This window comes from Phalangium opilio, unplaced genomic scaffold, assembly GCF_054372755.1.
Source record: "Phalangium opilio isolate 3A_F unplaced genomic scaffold, DU_Popi_V2 ptg000041l_1, whole genome shotgun sequence".
Classification (NCBI taxonomy): Eukaryota; Metazoa; Arthropoda; class Arachnida; order Opiliones; family Phalangiidae; genus Phalangium; species Phalangium opilio.
This window is the reverse complement of record NW_028324165.1, coordinates 9414817-9431176: the sequence shown is the minus strand read 5'-3', so window position 1 is coordinate 9431176 and position 16360 is coordinate 9414817. Positions and strand designations below refer to the sequence as shown.

The 16360-nt window shown below is 33.2% G+C and overlaps 2 protein-coding genes and 1 long non-coding RNA gene across 5 annotated transcripts in view; 2 read left to right on the top strand and 1 right to left on the bottom strand.

The window, feature by feature from the left end:
• Window positions 1-16360, bottom strand: part of LOC149679805 (zwei Ig domain protein zig-8-like) — a 329518-nt gene that overhangs the window by 147257 nt on the left and 165901 nt on the right. The gene's annotated exons all lie outside the window — the stretch shown is intronic.
• LOC149679810 (uncharacterized) lies at window positions 712-2062 on the top strand. Its single transcript, XM_089835789.1, has 5 exons — window positions 712-976; window positions 1418-1470; window positions 1764-1817; window positions 1882-1902; window positions 1964-2062. The coding sequence occupies exons 1-5, from the start codon at window positions 763-765 to the stop codon at window positions 2060-2062; spliced, it is 441 nt and encodes a 146-aa protein (XP_089691915.1). The 5' UTR covers window positions 712-762.
• LOC149679809 (uncharacterized) lies at window positions 3041-3400 on the top strand. The gene is made up of 3 exons (XR_016365937.1): window positions 3041-3161; window positions 3235-3264; window positions 3377-3400. It is a non-coding gene; the product is annotated as an uncharacterized LOC149679809 (long non-coding RNA).

The window sequence follows — 16360 nt, the reverse complement described above, 5'->3', positions numbered from 1 at the left end:
TAACGACTATTTAAAGTCATTTACATTAGGTTGATAATTAAGACGTGGAGATATCTCGGTTAAATGGCAAAATGTAAGTGTATTAAATAAAAACCGAACATAAAAACAACAAAGGCAAATAGAGAAAGCAGAAAGTGAGCTTGATGAAAAACAATTTCCGTAGAGGCCAGAATGATATTAAATAGGTCAAGCTCTCTTCAGACAAGACTAAAATCTTACGTTTACGTCAGTGAATACGTAGGGCATCTACTACGTAAGAGATTTGAAAATTTTGTTTCCTCAGCCAGGGTCGAGATGGCGCCACCTCGTTAGCGCCTTCTTTTTAGCCAAAGCTCACACGATCATGCTGAGTGAGCTTAGCATTAGCAGACGGTTTGCCATTTTAGATGAACAGCTATGTCTTGGGTTAATAATCACCATATACGCGACTCGTTTGGGGAATAAACGAACGGCACCGCGACCTAAACGTAGCATTTTACTTAAGTCTGAATGGGCCTTAAGTAAATATTTTTATTCCGTTCGCTCAGAGGTAATATACGCGGCGCAGCTACGCACACTTTATGTTCTTCCTATTTGCGTTTGCTTATAATGGTTGGTCTATGAATGTTACTAAGCACAAGTCTTCCTTAAACTAAACGTGTTTAAATAAACCCTTTCAAAAAAACGACTTACAAACTGAACACACAATGTAAAATAACAAAATTTCATAAGGTATTAAAAAAACTCAATTAACAAAACAGTCTTTACTCACGAAAATGACGAATGATCTTATTGTTAAATACTGAGTATAAAATAGAAGACAGCGCATCAAATAATTCCACATTCGATTCTTCGAAACAAAAAAAGGTTACTCGTGACTTTAAAATGAGAACTCTGTTAATTTTAAGTTTGGCTTTAGCTGGATTAGCAATGGTTCTATCAGAAGACAAGGCCTCTGCGTGCGAACGAAAGGTTAAACACTTTTGCGTACCAGAATGTAAGAATGTTTTGTCAAAATTTCCAACATGTAATTTAGAAAGGGAGCGTTCAAATTTAATCAAGATTAAATAATAGTTTATTAAAATTCACGGAAAAATAATATTATATATTAACTCAAGAAGCGATATCTAGTTTATTAGGGAGAAGTTATAAGATGCATAAGTATTCACGCGCCATATTCCCAGTCCCCCTTTCAAAATACAAGGGGGGACGTAAAAGGAGGCCGGGCTATTTCGCAGCCTCTCCTCAGTCCGAAAATATGACTGTAATTTTCGTCATTCGCGTCGTGAGTTTTCAAGAACCAATGAGATGCTGGTTGTAATTTAGAGGCGGGGATTAACTCCGGACCTACGTTTGGACTGGAGATAAAGCTAGAAATGTGGCGAATTTATACCTTCTCCCTAATAAACTAGATATCACTTCATTATTTACTATTTAGATAAAGAATGGAGAGCAAATCAAACAGCAAAATTTTCCGAAGATTGCAAGAAGGTAACGATTTATAGTTAGTTAACTTGATGGTTGGATAACTATAGTTCAAATCAGGAATACATACAGGTAATAGGCATCAACGTGTAGCCATTTCTAAATTATTTTCTCAACCTCACTATGCGGGAGAGCGAGACTAATCATTATGTAGGACAAAATTTGCGTCACTATAATTTATCTCAAGCCCCGCCCAATTAGAAATTAACAAGGTATATATTGGGGCACAATTATTCCAATTAGCTGTATGTATTCCGGTTAAAACATAGTTATCATATTAAAATAGTTAAAATTCACAGACGTACGCCGGCATCATGGACGACATCGAGAAAAAATTCGCCGACGCGTGCTTGGTATGTTAAAATACACATTATTATAATCTACACTTAATCTCCATTAATTAAATTTAAATTACAGAATAAGGAGGATTTAAATAAGGTGAGGATATAATTATTAATTTGAAATAATAAAATAATTTAATTCATTAACCTGTCTTTAGACTTGTGAGGCTTTGAATCCGGTAAGATTAAATTTTAATATGCAGTTACAAAGGCAAATCGAAATTATAGATAGTATGGCAGTAAGGAGAAAGCGCTGATTGGTCGACCAAAGAAGATATTAAAACGCAAGGCTTCGTCGTAAAAGTTACACTAGAGGAGCCTATCATATACTCCAACGTCTCATTTATAGTTCTTTCAATTGCCTTAGTAACAGATGATCGCATTCAAATAATATAACATACAGCTAATCGGAATCATGGTGTACCCATTTTCTCAACGTATCAAGGCGGATTTTGAGTGAAGAGCTAGACTAATCATTATATATGACGAATTTTACCAGGCGAATAATCTATTTCTGTGATGCATAACCACGCTCTGCTACCAACCAATGAAATCACAGTAATAAAAAAGTCAGAATTATTAATAGGCTGATAGCAAGTACTCAAGCCCGGCCCACAAAACCCGCATAGAAATAAACGCTTTAGATAAGGGGGCCCAATGATTCCTATGATCTGTATGCATTTTATTGATATTATTGTAAATATAAAACACACTAGGTACGCCGAGAATTTTTTGAAAAAATGGGTGGCGTAAGTATCATGCATTAATAATTAATTGTAATTAACTATAGTTGATGAATAATTTATTCTTACAAATATTAGTATAAATGCATACCCAGAGTTATCTTTTGCGATAAGTACGTAGAAAGAAATTGCAAGAACCCAGTAGGTAATCGTAAATTGAATGCTACTAACTATTAACTATTTCTGATTAACTATTATTTTAGACGAGGCCATTTACATAAATTCAAGGTCAAAACGTTCGCCACAATTTGGTTCTGACGCCTGTATAAAGGTACTTCGTTAAACACATTAATTGAACAAATAATTAATTTAACATTAATGAGTTTCTATTTTACTCGACGATTGGGTTTTAAAAGAAAATTAAAGAAGTGCGAACTGCAACTCTGAAGAAATTTGAAGCGGCTTGCGAGGTAACATTTAACGAATTTAAATATTTATTTAAAATTAATATTTAACTTTTCTAATTTCACAGGGTAAAGCTGACCTGAAAAAACTCAGTTACCATGACCTGCAAGAGGTCAATAATATAATAGATACTAATTTACTGGTGCTAATTTTAATTTAATATTTATTTATTTGAAAATTTTTTTAGGCATGTGAAACGATTAAGCAGGTAATTACTAACCAAGAGACATTTTTGCCTAATTATAAGTTTACTAATAATATCTCTATTATTTCATTGACAGATAAATAAAGAATTTGTTGTTAATTTGGGAGTAAGTGTATTTCGGCAGTTTTTACTTTCTGTTTTCTCTATTTGTCTTTGATATAACGTAACGTTACGCAAAAAACTTGAATTTTTAATCTAAATCTTTTCCTTAATTTTAGCCTGAATGCTCGAAGAAAACTAACGAAACCGAAATTAATTAAGAAGATTAATTTTTCAATTAAATGATGAGCATTAATAATTATATGTTATGTGCATAAAAATAAAGCAAAGTTAAAATGTATTCTGTCAATGATTTCAATTTATATTCGATTTTTTTAAACGATCTATTGAGGTTTGATAGTTCAAGAGATAGTCGAGGGGTTGGACACTCGTAGAATTGGGTGTAAAAACTGTGGGGATCGACTCAAAATATAACACCTTCTTAAATGTAAAATACCACGTCGAAATACAACGATTTATTTGCCAAATTTGGTTTTCAAAGTACCTATAATTCACCTTCAAATGACCTAGTAGTTCATCGTTAAAACACGTGTAAGATATCACCGCCAAACATCCTAATGGCTAAAACATATTATTAAGTAAACTAAATGAACAACTATTTAAAGTCATTCATATTTTGTTTATACACATTTAGGTTGATAATTAAGACGTGGAGATATCCCTGTTAAAATTCAAAGCACAGGTATATAAAAGAATAACACCAAAGGCAAATAGAGAAAACAGAAAGTATAAGTAATTTTGGATTTGGCTATTTTAATAAATATATTTAATAGTCTTGGCTTAAAATCAAAGTATACGCGACTCGTTTTAAGTCGTCTGCTTTCGCGTATGAACCGGGAAATGAACCGACTAGAACGTAAAACTTTTACCGCAGCACACTTTCTGTTCTTTCTATTTGCGTTTGCTCATAATGATTGGCCAATGTATGTTATTAACCATATATTTTTCTTAAAATAAATGTGTTTAAATAAAGTCATATAAAATACGATTTAGAAACTGATTACACAATAAAAAATCCAAAAGTTCCAGAGAATAAAATAGAAGAGAGCGCACCAAATAATTCCACAATCGAAATGAAAAACGTTCCTCGCGACTTAAAAATGAGAGCTTTGCTAATTTTTAGTTTGGCTTTAGCTGGATTCGGATTGGTTCTATCGAAAAACAAGGACACTAAATGCGAACGAGAAATTAAACTAGTTTGCAGACCTGAATGTAAGAATGCTATGTTAAATTTCCCAACATGTATTTTAGAACTGGAGCTTTTCAATGAAGATTAAATAATAATTTATTAAAATTCATGAAAGAAAAAAAAATCATGATTTTTACTCTTCAGATAAGGAATGGAAGGCAAATCAAACCGCAAAATATTCCGAAGATTGCAAGAAGGTAACTTGATGGTGGATGAATATAGTTCGAATCAGGAATACATACAGCCAATAAGAACGATTGTGTGGTGGCACAATGATTCCTAGTAGCTGTATGTATTCCAGTTGAAATTTGGATATCATGTTTAAAATTTACAGAAGTTCGCCAGTATCAAGGATGAAATGGATAAAAAATTCGACGATGCGTGCTTGGTATGTTAAAATACGCGTTACTATGAACCACACTTAAATTAATCTCTGTTAATTAAATTTAAATTACAGTATAAAGAGGATTTAAATAAGGTGAGATATATTTATTTATTGATTTAATAATATAAGATAATTTTTTTTAACCTTTCTTTAGACTTGTAAGGCTTTGAAAGCGGTAAGCTCAAATTTTATATGCAGTTACAAAGACAAATAGGGATAACAGAAAGTGAGGCACTGAGGAGAGTGTAGCCGAATGTCTCACTGGTAGAGGGCCGATTGGTCGACCAAAGAAACTAGACACAATGCAATACTTCGTCGTAAATATAATACTCAAACGTCTCGTTTACTGTTATTCATATTTGCCCTAATATAAAAATATTGCATTCAACTGATATTATTGTAAATATTAATTATATCAGGTAAACAAAGAATTTATGAAAAAAATGGGTGGCGTAAGTATTGTACATTAAAGAGCAAGTCTCATTTAAAACGCACTACTACACCAATTTCTGGGATCTGGGCTTATTTAAAATTCTATGATTTAAATTAGATTTGTCCTTTAATAATTTAGATTAGCGATTTTAGAATAATAATTTATTCTTACAAATATCAGAATAAATGCATACCCAAAAGTAAGAAGAGTTGCGAACAGTATTTTAAAATGTACTGCGTCAAAAACTTTACAAGTATTAATATTAACACGAATTTTGAGATATTTGAGATTATGCTAATAATGAGTATTAATGACGAAAATAAAAAAAAAACTGCATTTTTAGGTGATGAAAGTCACATAAAATATATGTTAAAACGATCTTCACACTATGGCACTGACGCGTGTGTAAAGGTACTTTCTTAAACACATTAATTAATTGAAAAAATAATTAATTTCACATTTATATGAGTTTCTAATCGATGATTTGGTTTTAACAGAAAATTAAAGAAGTACGCCCTGTAAGTCTGAAGAAACTCAGAGAGTCTTGCGAGGTAACATTGAACTAATTGAAATATTTAATTAAAATCTTCATTCAACCTGACTACTCTAACTTCACAGGGTAAAAATGACCTGAAAACACTCAGCAAAGCTGACCTGAAAAAAGTCAGAAATACTAATTTCTAATTTACTAGTGCTAAATTTAATTTAAAATACATTTTTTTCTAGACATGTGTAACTATTAAGCAGGTACTTAATTCCACTACAAACCGTTTTATTTATTTTAAACTTTAACAAAATTACTTGCCTAATTTAAATTTTAATTTCTATTAAAAATACCTCTATTATTTAATTGAAAGTTGTGTAAAGAATATTCTGCCAACTTGGAAGTAAGTGTATTTCAGCAGAGTTTACTTTCTCTTCTCTCTATTTGTCTTTGATATAACGTAACCTTACGCAAAAAATTGGAATTTTTAACCTAACAAGTTTTGCTTAATTTCAGCCGGAATGCACGAAGTCAACGAATGGAACCGAAATTAATTAAGAAGATTAATCTGAATCTTAATTAAATGATTGTATACATCAGTTACTTTATATTATGTGCATAAAAATAAAGAAATAGTTAAAAGATATTCTGTCAATATTTTCCAATTTATATTCGATTCAAGAGATAGTCGAGCGGTTGGACACTCGTGGTATCATGTGTAAAAACCACAATATTTTTGAGTTTGAAATTAACCCTATGGTACAGTCGAAATGAAAAATTTAATTTGACAAATTTGGTTTCCAAGGCTTATATAATTCACCTACAAATGACCTAGTAGTTCATCGCTAATACACGTGTAAGATATCACGTGTAAGCATCCAAATGGCTAAAATATATTCAAAAGTAAACTGTATTAACGACTATTTAAAGTCATTAATATTTTGTTTATACACATTTAGTTTGATAATTAAGACGTGGAGATATCTCGGTTAAAATTCAAATCATATGTATATAAAAGAAAAAATACCAAAGACAAATAGAGGCAACAGAAAGTGTCCTGGATGAAAAATGTTTTTATAGAGCCCAGGATAATATTTCCAAGGCCCATTCAGACTCGACTTAAATCTAAGGTTCACGTCGGTGAAGTCGATTTGCTTGCTTAAACGGAGGGTGAAAAGGAAAATAATGTGATTTTTTTATCGATTTTTCTACTATAAGACCAATCTGCGTATTATGAAACATATAGGAAATAGAGCCTCCGAATGATTTTAAAATTCAAATTGGTTCAAACTTCATTGGATGATTTTAAATTTGCACCTCCGACCAATTGCGTAACTCCATGCCGTTTTGTTAACAAAATTCTCGTGAGACGCTTCAAGCCCTTACTTACTGACGCTTGATCCAGCACACTTGAGCTACGCTTTAGCAGACGACATATTAAAAGTTTCAGGATTCTTGTCAAGCGATATTAGTCATTTTGGATGAGCAGATATTTTAGCACTTACTATAATCTTGACTTAAAAATTACCAGACGCCACTCGTTTTAAGCCGTCTGCTCCTGCGTCTGAACAGGGTAATGAACGTACTTACCACGCGACCGAAACGAAACTAAAGAGGCGAACGTAAGACTTTACTCTAGTCTGAATGGGCCTTAAGTAAAAAGTTTTATTTCGTTGGCTCAGAGGTAAGATACGCGGCGCAGCTAGGCACACTTTCTGTTCTTTCTATTTGCGCATAATGATTGGCCAATGTATGTTATTAACCATATACTTTTCCTAAAATAAATGTGTTCAAATAGAGTTAAACAAAATACGAACGATTCAGAAACCGAGTACACAATGTAAAATCCAAAGGAACTCAATTAACAAAATCGTCTTTAGTCACGAAAATTTAATCTTATTAACGTTAGTTAGTGAGTATAAAATAGAAGAGCGAGCGCTAAAAAATTCCATATTTGAAACGAAAAACGTTAGTCGCGACTTAAAAATGAGAGCTTGGTTAATTTTTAGTTTGGCTTTAGCTGGATTAGGAATAGTTAGATCGGAAGACGATGCCGCTCTTTGCAAACGACATATTAAGTTCTATTGCAGACCCGAATGTAAGAATGTTTTGTCAAATATCCCAATATATATCTTTTAGAAGGGAAGCCGCGTTTCAATCAAGATTAAATAATAATTTTTTAAAACTCGTGAAAGAAAAACTATAATGCTATTTACTATTTAGATGTAGAATGGGAAGCAAATCAAACGGCAACATATTCCGAAGATTGCAAGAAGGTAACGTTTCATAATTAGCTTGATGGTAGATTATTTTAGATGAAATCAGGAATACATACAGTTAATAGGAATGGGTAGCCATTTTTTGATTTTTCGCAACGTATCTAGTCAAATTTTAGTGCAAGATTTAAACTAATCATTATGTATGACGAATTTTAACTGGCGATTAATCCTTCTAGCGGCGCGTTGCTACCAAAACAATTAAATCACTGTTTGAAAGACGCGCCAGAATTATGAGTAGTTCTTAAGCCCGACGCGCAAAACTCGCACATAGAAACTAACATGGGATATATTGGGGAACAACGATTCCTAGTAGCTGTATGAATTCCTATTGAAATTGAGATAGCATGGTAAAATAGTTTAAATTTACAGACGTTCGCCGGTATCAAGGATGAATTCGCGAAAAAATACGCCAATGCGTGCTTAATGGTACGTTAAAATAAATATTACTATGAACTTCACTTAATCTCAATTAATTTAATTTAAATTACAGAAAAAAGACGATAAGGTGAGATATATATTTATTGATTTAATAATATAGTATAATTTAATTCATTAACCTTTCTTTAGACTTGTGAGGCTTTGTATGAGGTAAGCTCAAATGTTATATATAGTTACAAAGGCAAATAGAAATAACAGAAAGTGAGGATGTAATTAAGAGTGCTTCAAAAGGGAAGCTATAGATTACAAGGCTTCATCGTAAATAGTGTAATAGACACTACGGAAGCCTTTCAATGTTATTCCTACTTGCCATAATATGAAAATATCGCATTCAATTGATATTATTGTAAATTTTTAAATATATTAGGTACACGATGATTTCTTTGCAAAAATGCGTGGCGTAAGTATTATACATTAAAGGGCAAGTCTCGTTTTTAATCTAATTCAACGAGGTAGGGGGTATTTTTTTCTTTAAAATAAAACAAATTTCGTTAAAATCGGTTAACATTCACCGAGATACAAATGTTTGAAATAATTTTGAAAAACCAGCTTCAGTCAAAAATTAATTGTGATATACAAAATTCGGGGGAATTATTTTCTTTCCCCTCCTACGTCATAATTACATAAGGGGTTGGCTCACGCGCCAGATCTCGCGAGTCGCGTGCTTATGATTTAAATGAGACTTGCACTTTAATAATTTAAATAAACTATTTGATGAATAATTTATTCTTACAAATATTAGTATGAATGCCTACCCATAAGTACTGATGGTTGCAAAAAGTATTTTAGAATGTACTGCGTGAAAAAGCTCTCTGGTAATATGAACAAGAAGTCTTAAAATATTTCAGACTATTCTAAAAATTACGAAAATTAATAACTGCATTTTTAGATGATGAAACTTACATAAAAATTATGACAAAACTATTTCCACACTTTGGCACTGATGCGTGTATTAAGGTACTTCGCTAAACACATTAATTGAACGAGTAGTTGCACATTTATGAGTTTCTAATCGATGATTTGGTTTGAACAGAAAATTAAAGAAGTGCGAACTGGAACTCTGAAGGAATTGGAAGCAGCTTGCGATGTAATATTAAACGAATTTCAATATTTCTTTAAAATTATTATTCAACCACTTTAATTTCACAGGGTCAAACTAACCTGAAAAAACTCAGCAAAGCTAACCAGAAAAAAGTCAGCAATATAATAGATACCAATTTACTGTTACTAATTCTAATTTTATATATTATATATTATTTATTTTTAATATTATTAGATATGTCAAAGTATTCATCAGGTAATTAATTCCACCACGAAACGTTCCATTTTATTTTAAAATGGAACAAATTTATTTGCCTAATTCCAAGTTTAAATTTTTCTTTATTAACAATACATCTATTATTTCATTGACAGGTGCGTGACGAATATTCTGCTCACTTGAAAGTAAGTGTATTTCAGCAGAGTTTACTTTCTGTTTTCTCTATTTGTCTTTGATATAACGTAACGTAAAGCAAAAACTTGAATTTTTAATTTAATAAGTTTTACTTAATTTCAGGCTGACTGCGAGAAGAAAACGAATTAATTAAAGTTAATTAAGAAGGTTAATGTTTCAATTAAATGACGTATATTAATAATTATATGTCTTGAGCATAAAAATATATAGTTAAAATGTATTCCGTCATTGTTTACCAATTTATATTCGATTAATTGGAAAGATCGATTCACTTTTGATAGTTAAAGATATAGCCGAGGTGTTGAACACTAATTAAATTTAACAAAAAAGGGGTTAGGGTAGCAGCAATAAAGAATAAACCCCTCCTACCAAACGTCAGACCCCCGCTTACCCAATCATCTTTATTCCCCCACGAGCCTTCCACTTCATAAATTCCTCAACCGAGCCTTCTGAAGCTCCGCCTCTTTTGCTGTTCCCATATTCCCTATAACACCCCCGTGTTTCTACCAATTCCTCTAATATTTAGTTCACAGGCTCTTTACACTCTAAATAATGGTTTTAGGCCTTTGTCCGCCATCTTTTATAATGGCGGCTTGAAAAGTAATAAAAAATGTCGCGACGGGTGCCTTTGCTGAACGCTTTAAATACTCTGATAAATAAATAAATAAAAAAACTCCATTTCAAAATCGCTTAACAACAACGTCAATTTTTCTTCAAACTTTTATCTTTCTGTTGGTTACTAGATTAAGTCAGTATGACATACAAAGAAAGACAAGAAAAATATAATAAATGTCTTTAAAGACCCAAGATGGTTCGCGGACGCCTGATGTCTCAATTTTTCTGAAGAAGATGACCTTTATAGCGGTTGACCTTTCACTGCCCCCTTACCCTCTCCCTCTCTCTCTGTTCGGACAGTAGTTAAGACCAAGAGAGATAGAGTAGTTGCCCCTAAGGGGATAAACACCTCCTATCTTCTTGGTATCCCGTCAACATTTTCAACTTTTAGACATATCGTACCGTGGTGTGCGAAAACCCTTGGTTGGACCTCTGTTTTGTACAGTGACACATTTTTGCGCCGCTGGACAGACAGACTCAAAGGGGGAGGGGTTGCAAAGAAGAGGATGTACTGTACCTTAGAGGAGAGAAGTGTGATGGAGTAGAATTATTCGTAGGCCATGTGCAGAAACGAAAATCTCCCAGAGTACCTCATGCACGCCCCTACCTTGGGTGTAAGGGGATTGTTAAGTGCTGCCGTCTAGCGCCACTTTAAAAACTGAACCTAGTTCTCATGAATTTACTTCACAGTGGCCATCGTCAACACGCCAAAAACTGAGGATGCTGGGAGGACTCCGTTTCTGTTCCATAGACGGCGGTACAGAGGTTAAGTTATAGGTATATTTCGATTTCTACTCCATTTCATCGCTCTTCTCCAAGACTGTACATTGAACAATATAAATCTACACCGAGAATGTTAGAAAAAGAAAGCGTATATATACATATATATATATTTCGAAGAATTCGTTGAGTAAGCTGAAAAGTTGTTTTAGTTTCTTTATAGGCGCCTTTTTGTTCCCTAAGGTTTACGGAAAGCAAGTGAAATATACTGTGTTCAAGTTTCCCACGTAACCAAAAGCAAATTGAAATAAAAGAAAGTGGTATGCAATCAGAAAAGAGCGTTTTGCCTTCGAACAAGTGGAGAAATTATTTATATACATGTATAATCAGGAATACATACAGCTAAAGGCATTGTGTTTCTTTTTTTTTTTGTTTGAAGAACTAGATTAATCATTATATATGACGAATTTTACCCAAGCAAATAAGGATCTATCTCGCTGCTCTCGCCTAGGAACTCACTTTGCTATCAACCAATGAAATTAGAGTTAGATAGACGCAATCAGAATTATGGGGAGTGACAATGTATGTTCTCAAGCCCAGCCCACAAAACCCGCATAGAAATTATTGTTCTTTATATGGGAAACAATGACTCCTAGTAGCTGTATGCATTCCCAACAAAATATTAAAGTATAGAGTGCTGTCAGAAGCGCCGGTGTGACGTCCCCCATGCTGTTTTTCCATAAAGAAAAAACGGTAACTGTCATGGCCGCACATTGCTAAAGGCAGACTCGTGACGTTTAACCTTGGATCTGACGTCACAACTGACAGCACTCTATAGAAATCATTAATTTCTCTCCAGCCAAAGAAGCTACGGAGAAATACACTGGCCACTACTCATCAGTACCTAATTACTATAAAATTTGTCATGTCTATTTTTCCAAATAACTTTTTCTTAATTGTACTTCACACTTTGAAGTCAATTTTCTTTAACTCTTAACAAACGCGATCGAAAATGTTTCACACCATTTTGACAACTTTAACAGTTAAATTACTTTCGTTGTAGTTAACTATTTGATGAAAGATTTAATTCATTTTTATTGGAACACCTTAATGCCCTGAGGTTCAAAATTTAATCTAAAAATGAAATCTTTTAAATTTAGACGTCGTCGTGAGAGAGCCAATTAGTATACACTGCAATGCCCTTATATATTAAGAGCTTTTTTTCATTGGGGTAAAAATTTCCGAGCTCTCATCCAAAACTAATTAAAAATCATCTTGATTAAGTTAAGTCAAACAAAGTTACCTGAGATCATTAAATCAACCTAGACGTACGTATAGGCCTACTTCATCGCCGAAGAAATTGGAACGAATGTTATAATCTTCTCCCAAGGATTTATTTAAAAAAAAGGACCTAATTCATCGAAGAAACGTCTTAATAAGGAGTTCCTTATCTAAAAATGAAGCCATCAATTTGTCTCGTCTGACTAGTTTTCTTTTTTTAGAAAATTCAAAAAGAATTAAGAAGATAGGCGTAGCGTATAGAGAGGTTAAGATTTTCTAATGTAAATTGCACCTGAATACTAAATGCATACTATAGAGAATAGATGATTGGGGTTCCTCTATAGTGGCGCCATCTAGGAGCAAGTTGCATCATAATACTTCTATTTCCAGACAGTTTTAAATGAATACAGTGTTCCCTAATGCATACTGAGGGCTGGAGATTGAGGTTTCTCTACAGTGGCTCCATCTAGGCACTAGTTGCCTGTCCTTCTTAACGCATTTCTATTTCATGGCGATTCTAGATGGAGCCACAGTTTTATAAATACACAGAGAACTGAAGATTGAGGTTCCTCTCTAGTGGCTCCATCTAGGTAGTAGTTGCTTGTCCTTAAAGCATTTCAATTTATTGCCAGTTGTAGATGGAGCCACAGTTAATTAAATACAGAAAGGATTGCAAATGGAGGCTTCTCTATAGTGGCTCCATCTACGAACTAGATTTTTCGTAATTAGCTTTCTCAGCAACTCTAGACGGAGTCAGTGTTCCCTAAATACACAGAGCATTGGGAATTGAGGTTAATCTATAGTGGCGCCATCTAGTTGTCAGTCCTTAATTAATTTCTATTTCTTGTCAATTCTAGATGGCGCCACAGTACTCTAAATGCATAGAAGGTTGCAGATTGATGTTCCCCTATAGTGGCTCCATCTGGGAACTAGTTTATTCATAGTATTTCTAATTCTGGGCAATTTTACGTTCAATTTCTTAACCTGTCTAATTAGGCGACCCCATCATCGATTTAAGCTTCTTTCCTTAACTTTTTAATTAAGCCAACGACCAATCTAAAGGGATTATGATTACGTCATAATCTGTTCTCAAGGAACAACAAAAAGCCTTTGGGCCGAAATTTGACTTTCATAGAACGTGTACGTAGTATAATGCATTCGCTTTTGTAATATTTTTAACGGACGAGATTTTAATATTAAGTCATAATCGTATTAGCGGTTTACGTTGCGTCCTATTCATTATAATTGTAATTTAAAAACAAATTAGGGCCTGCTGGATTTTAAAATTGATGATTAACGGTACCCGGTGTTCCAAAAGTTAATTCGATCCTAATTAAGGTTTGTTCCCTATACGTCATTTTAAGTAATCCATCAAAATTTTTCATTCAAAATCGAATTTCAAAGAATTTAATTTTATATCAAGGAAAGGGTAAAAGAAAACCCTTTTCTTTCTCTTCTTTCAAGTGAAAACTTTGTTCTAAAATAAGTATGACGCGCATGCGTATAAGATTCTACAAATCACGTGACGCGCAAATTTAAAAGAAAAATAAAAAAAATTCAAAAACAAAGGCACGTGCAAATTCAAAAAAAAAAATTTAAACCAAGGCTTAACGAATAACGTATTCCACAAAGCACGTGGCAATACTTAAAACTAATCCCGCCAAAAAGCAATTTTATTAAAGCGCGCCAAATTTTAAAATCCAAAATTAGCATAGACCAAGACTTAACGAATATTTTAAGCTGTATTAGTCGCAACCGGGCTGCGCAAATAAATCGTAAAACATACAATACAGTTGAAATTAAAGCTCTTCTATAAAAAAAAATAAGAGCCCGAATAACTAGAGGCACTAAATTAGCATAAAATCCTTTCTAGCAACGTCTTAAAAATAGCTGGAAACCCATGAGCCTTCTTCTTAGAAGTATAACATGCCATATATACTACTTAATAAGATAAGCAAATGTAAACGCGTATAAACGTTAAATACACAACACAACGGGCCGGGTTCCTTTTCCCCCCTTCATATATGGGGAAATTTCCTTGGTTGCGCGGAGGCTAACATAATCCCAGATTCTACTTTAATTGCTTTAACCCAATTTTCCCGACAATTTAATATTCCTGATTACGCGGATAGTATGCTAAGAATATACCTAGCTGGTCGTTTGCTAGATTGTCCTTCTCTTAGGGCTGTGCGAATATTCCAGAGCTATAAGATCGTTCTCACGTTTTGAATCGATTAATCGAAACACCCACTTTGATCTTGACGATTTTTAGAAATTAAGAACATTTAAAATTACTCGATTAATGTAAGAGATTATTAAATACATTTATAAGATATCTAATATCGTTCTCATGTTTCGAATTCGAATCGATTAATCGAAACACCCCCTTTGATCTTGAAGATTGAAAATTACAATCCGCCGATTATTAGATTTTAATCGATTAATGGAAGTAAATTATTAAATAGATTTATAAGATACCTAATAATGTTCTCGTGTTTGAAATCGATTAATCGAAAAATGGGTTGATTGGAATCGGTTAATAACTTGAAATTTTAATCGATTAATCTTCAAAAAATTCTATTAATCGAAATTAATTCTTATATAGTTGAAAATAAATACATTTTGTTTCGATTATTCGATATTTTTTAGTTATTATTGACTATTCCATATTTTTTGATTAATCGCATAGGGTTTTTACCTAATAGTTTCAAACCGTAGCTATAATCGCACAGCCCTACTTTTTGAAGTTGGAGCATACGAGAATAGAACGTTCAGAGAGATCGGGGACTAGGGAGGGACGGGACATAAAGCCCTTCCAGAAAACTCAAGGGATAATACGGATTTGGACATAACGGGCTCTATACGCTATTTCGTCCAACCATCAAAGCAGAATGAAATTAAAAGGCCAGACCGCAGGGAGCCCAGTCAAAAATTTAAATTCTCTATAGCAAAAAAAGGAACTTTTTTAATCTGGAATTATAGGATTTTATAGGAGAAAAAAATTAATGCATTTTCATAGGAAAATATAGGAATAAAAATGCTGATATATAATACTATTTTGGCTTAAACTATGTAGAAAAATCTAAAAAAAAACCCAACAACAAATTGGATTTTACTTCGAAAATTCAGAGGAACTTAATTAAACTAAAATATAATATATAAAAAATTCTGAGCGAGCCTTTGAAGCAATTTCGGTGGACAAGTCTAGTCAAATGTAATCTCGATCATAAAAGAGCCATTTAAATTTTGATAAATTTAGGCTAAACTATAGGAAAACTTCAAAACTAAGTCAAAAATATAGGACATTATAGTCTGACCTTTCATGAAATTATAGGATAATACAGGACAAGTTCAAAAATATAGGCCATTATAGTCCGACCTTTCATGAAATTATAGGACAGTTTCAAAAATATAGGATTTTATAGACTGGTGAAATTCAGAACCGTATTACTTCGCAAAATTACGAAACTTAAGCGTGTCACTAGCCCTTTAACCGTTTATTCTTCATTGTACCTATGGCACTCATTCAATTTACCTAGATGGACGTAAAAGGGGTTTACTCGGAGGACACAGTCTTTCCAAGGGCTTAAGTCGAAGCGCCTGGGAAACGGTTTTCTAAGCCCCCTATGTAGGAGAAAAATATTTTCAAAAGCACACAAGGAGCGCATCGCATCGCGGGCGTAACGTAAAGGGCTCGCTTAATAAACGTTACGGTTTTTACTCATATTACCTGACACTTCGTTATCATTATTAGCAAACCCTTCCCTACTTTCACTACACTGTAAAGTAATACGCGGTTTATGTATAGGAAATATCCCCGGTAATAGCAGCCATACGACTTAAATAATATAAAGGAGTATAAGAA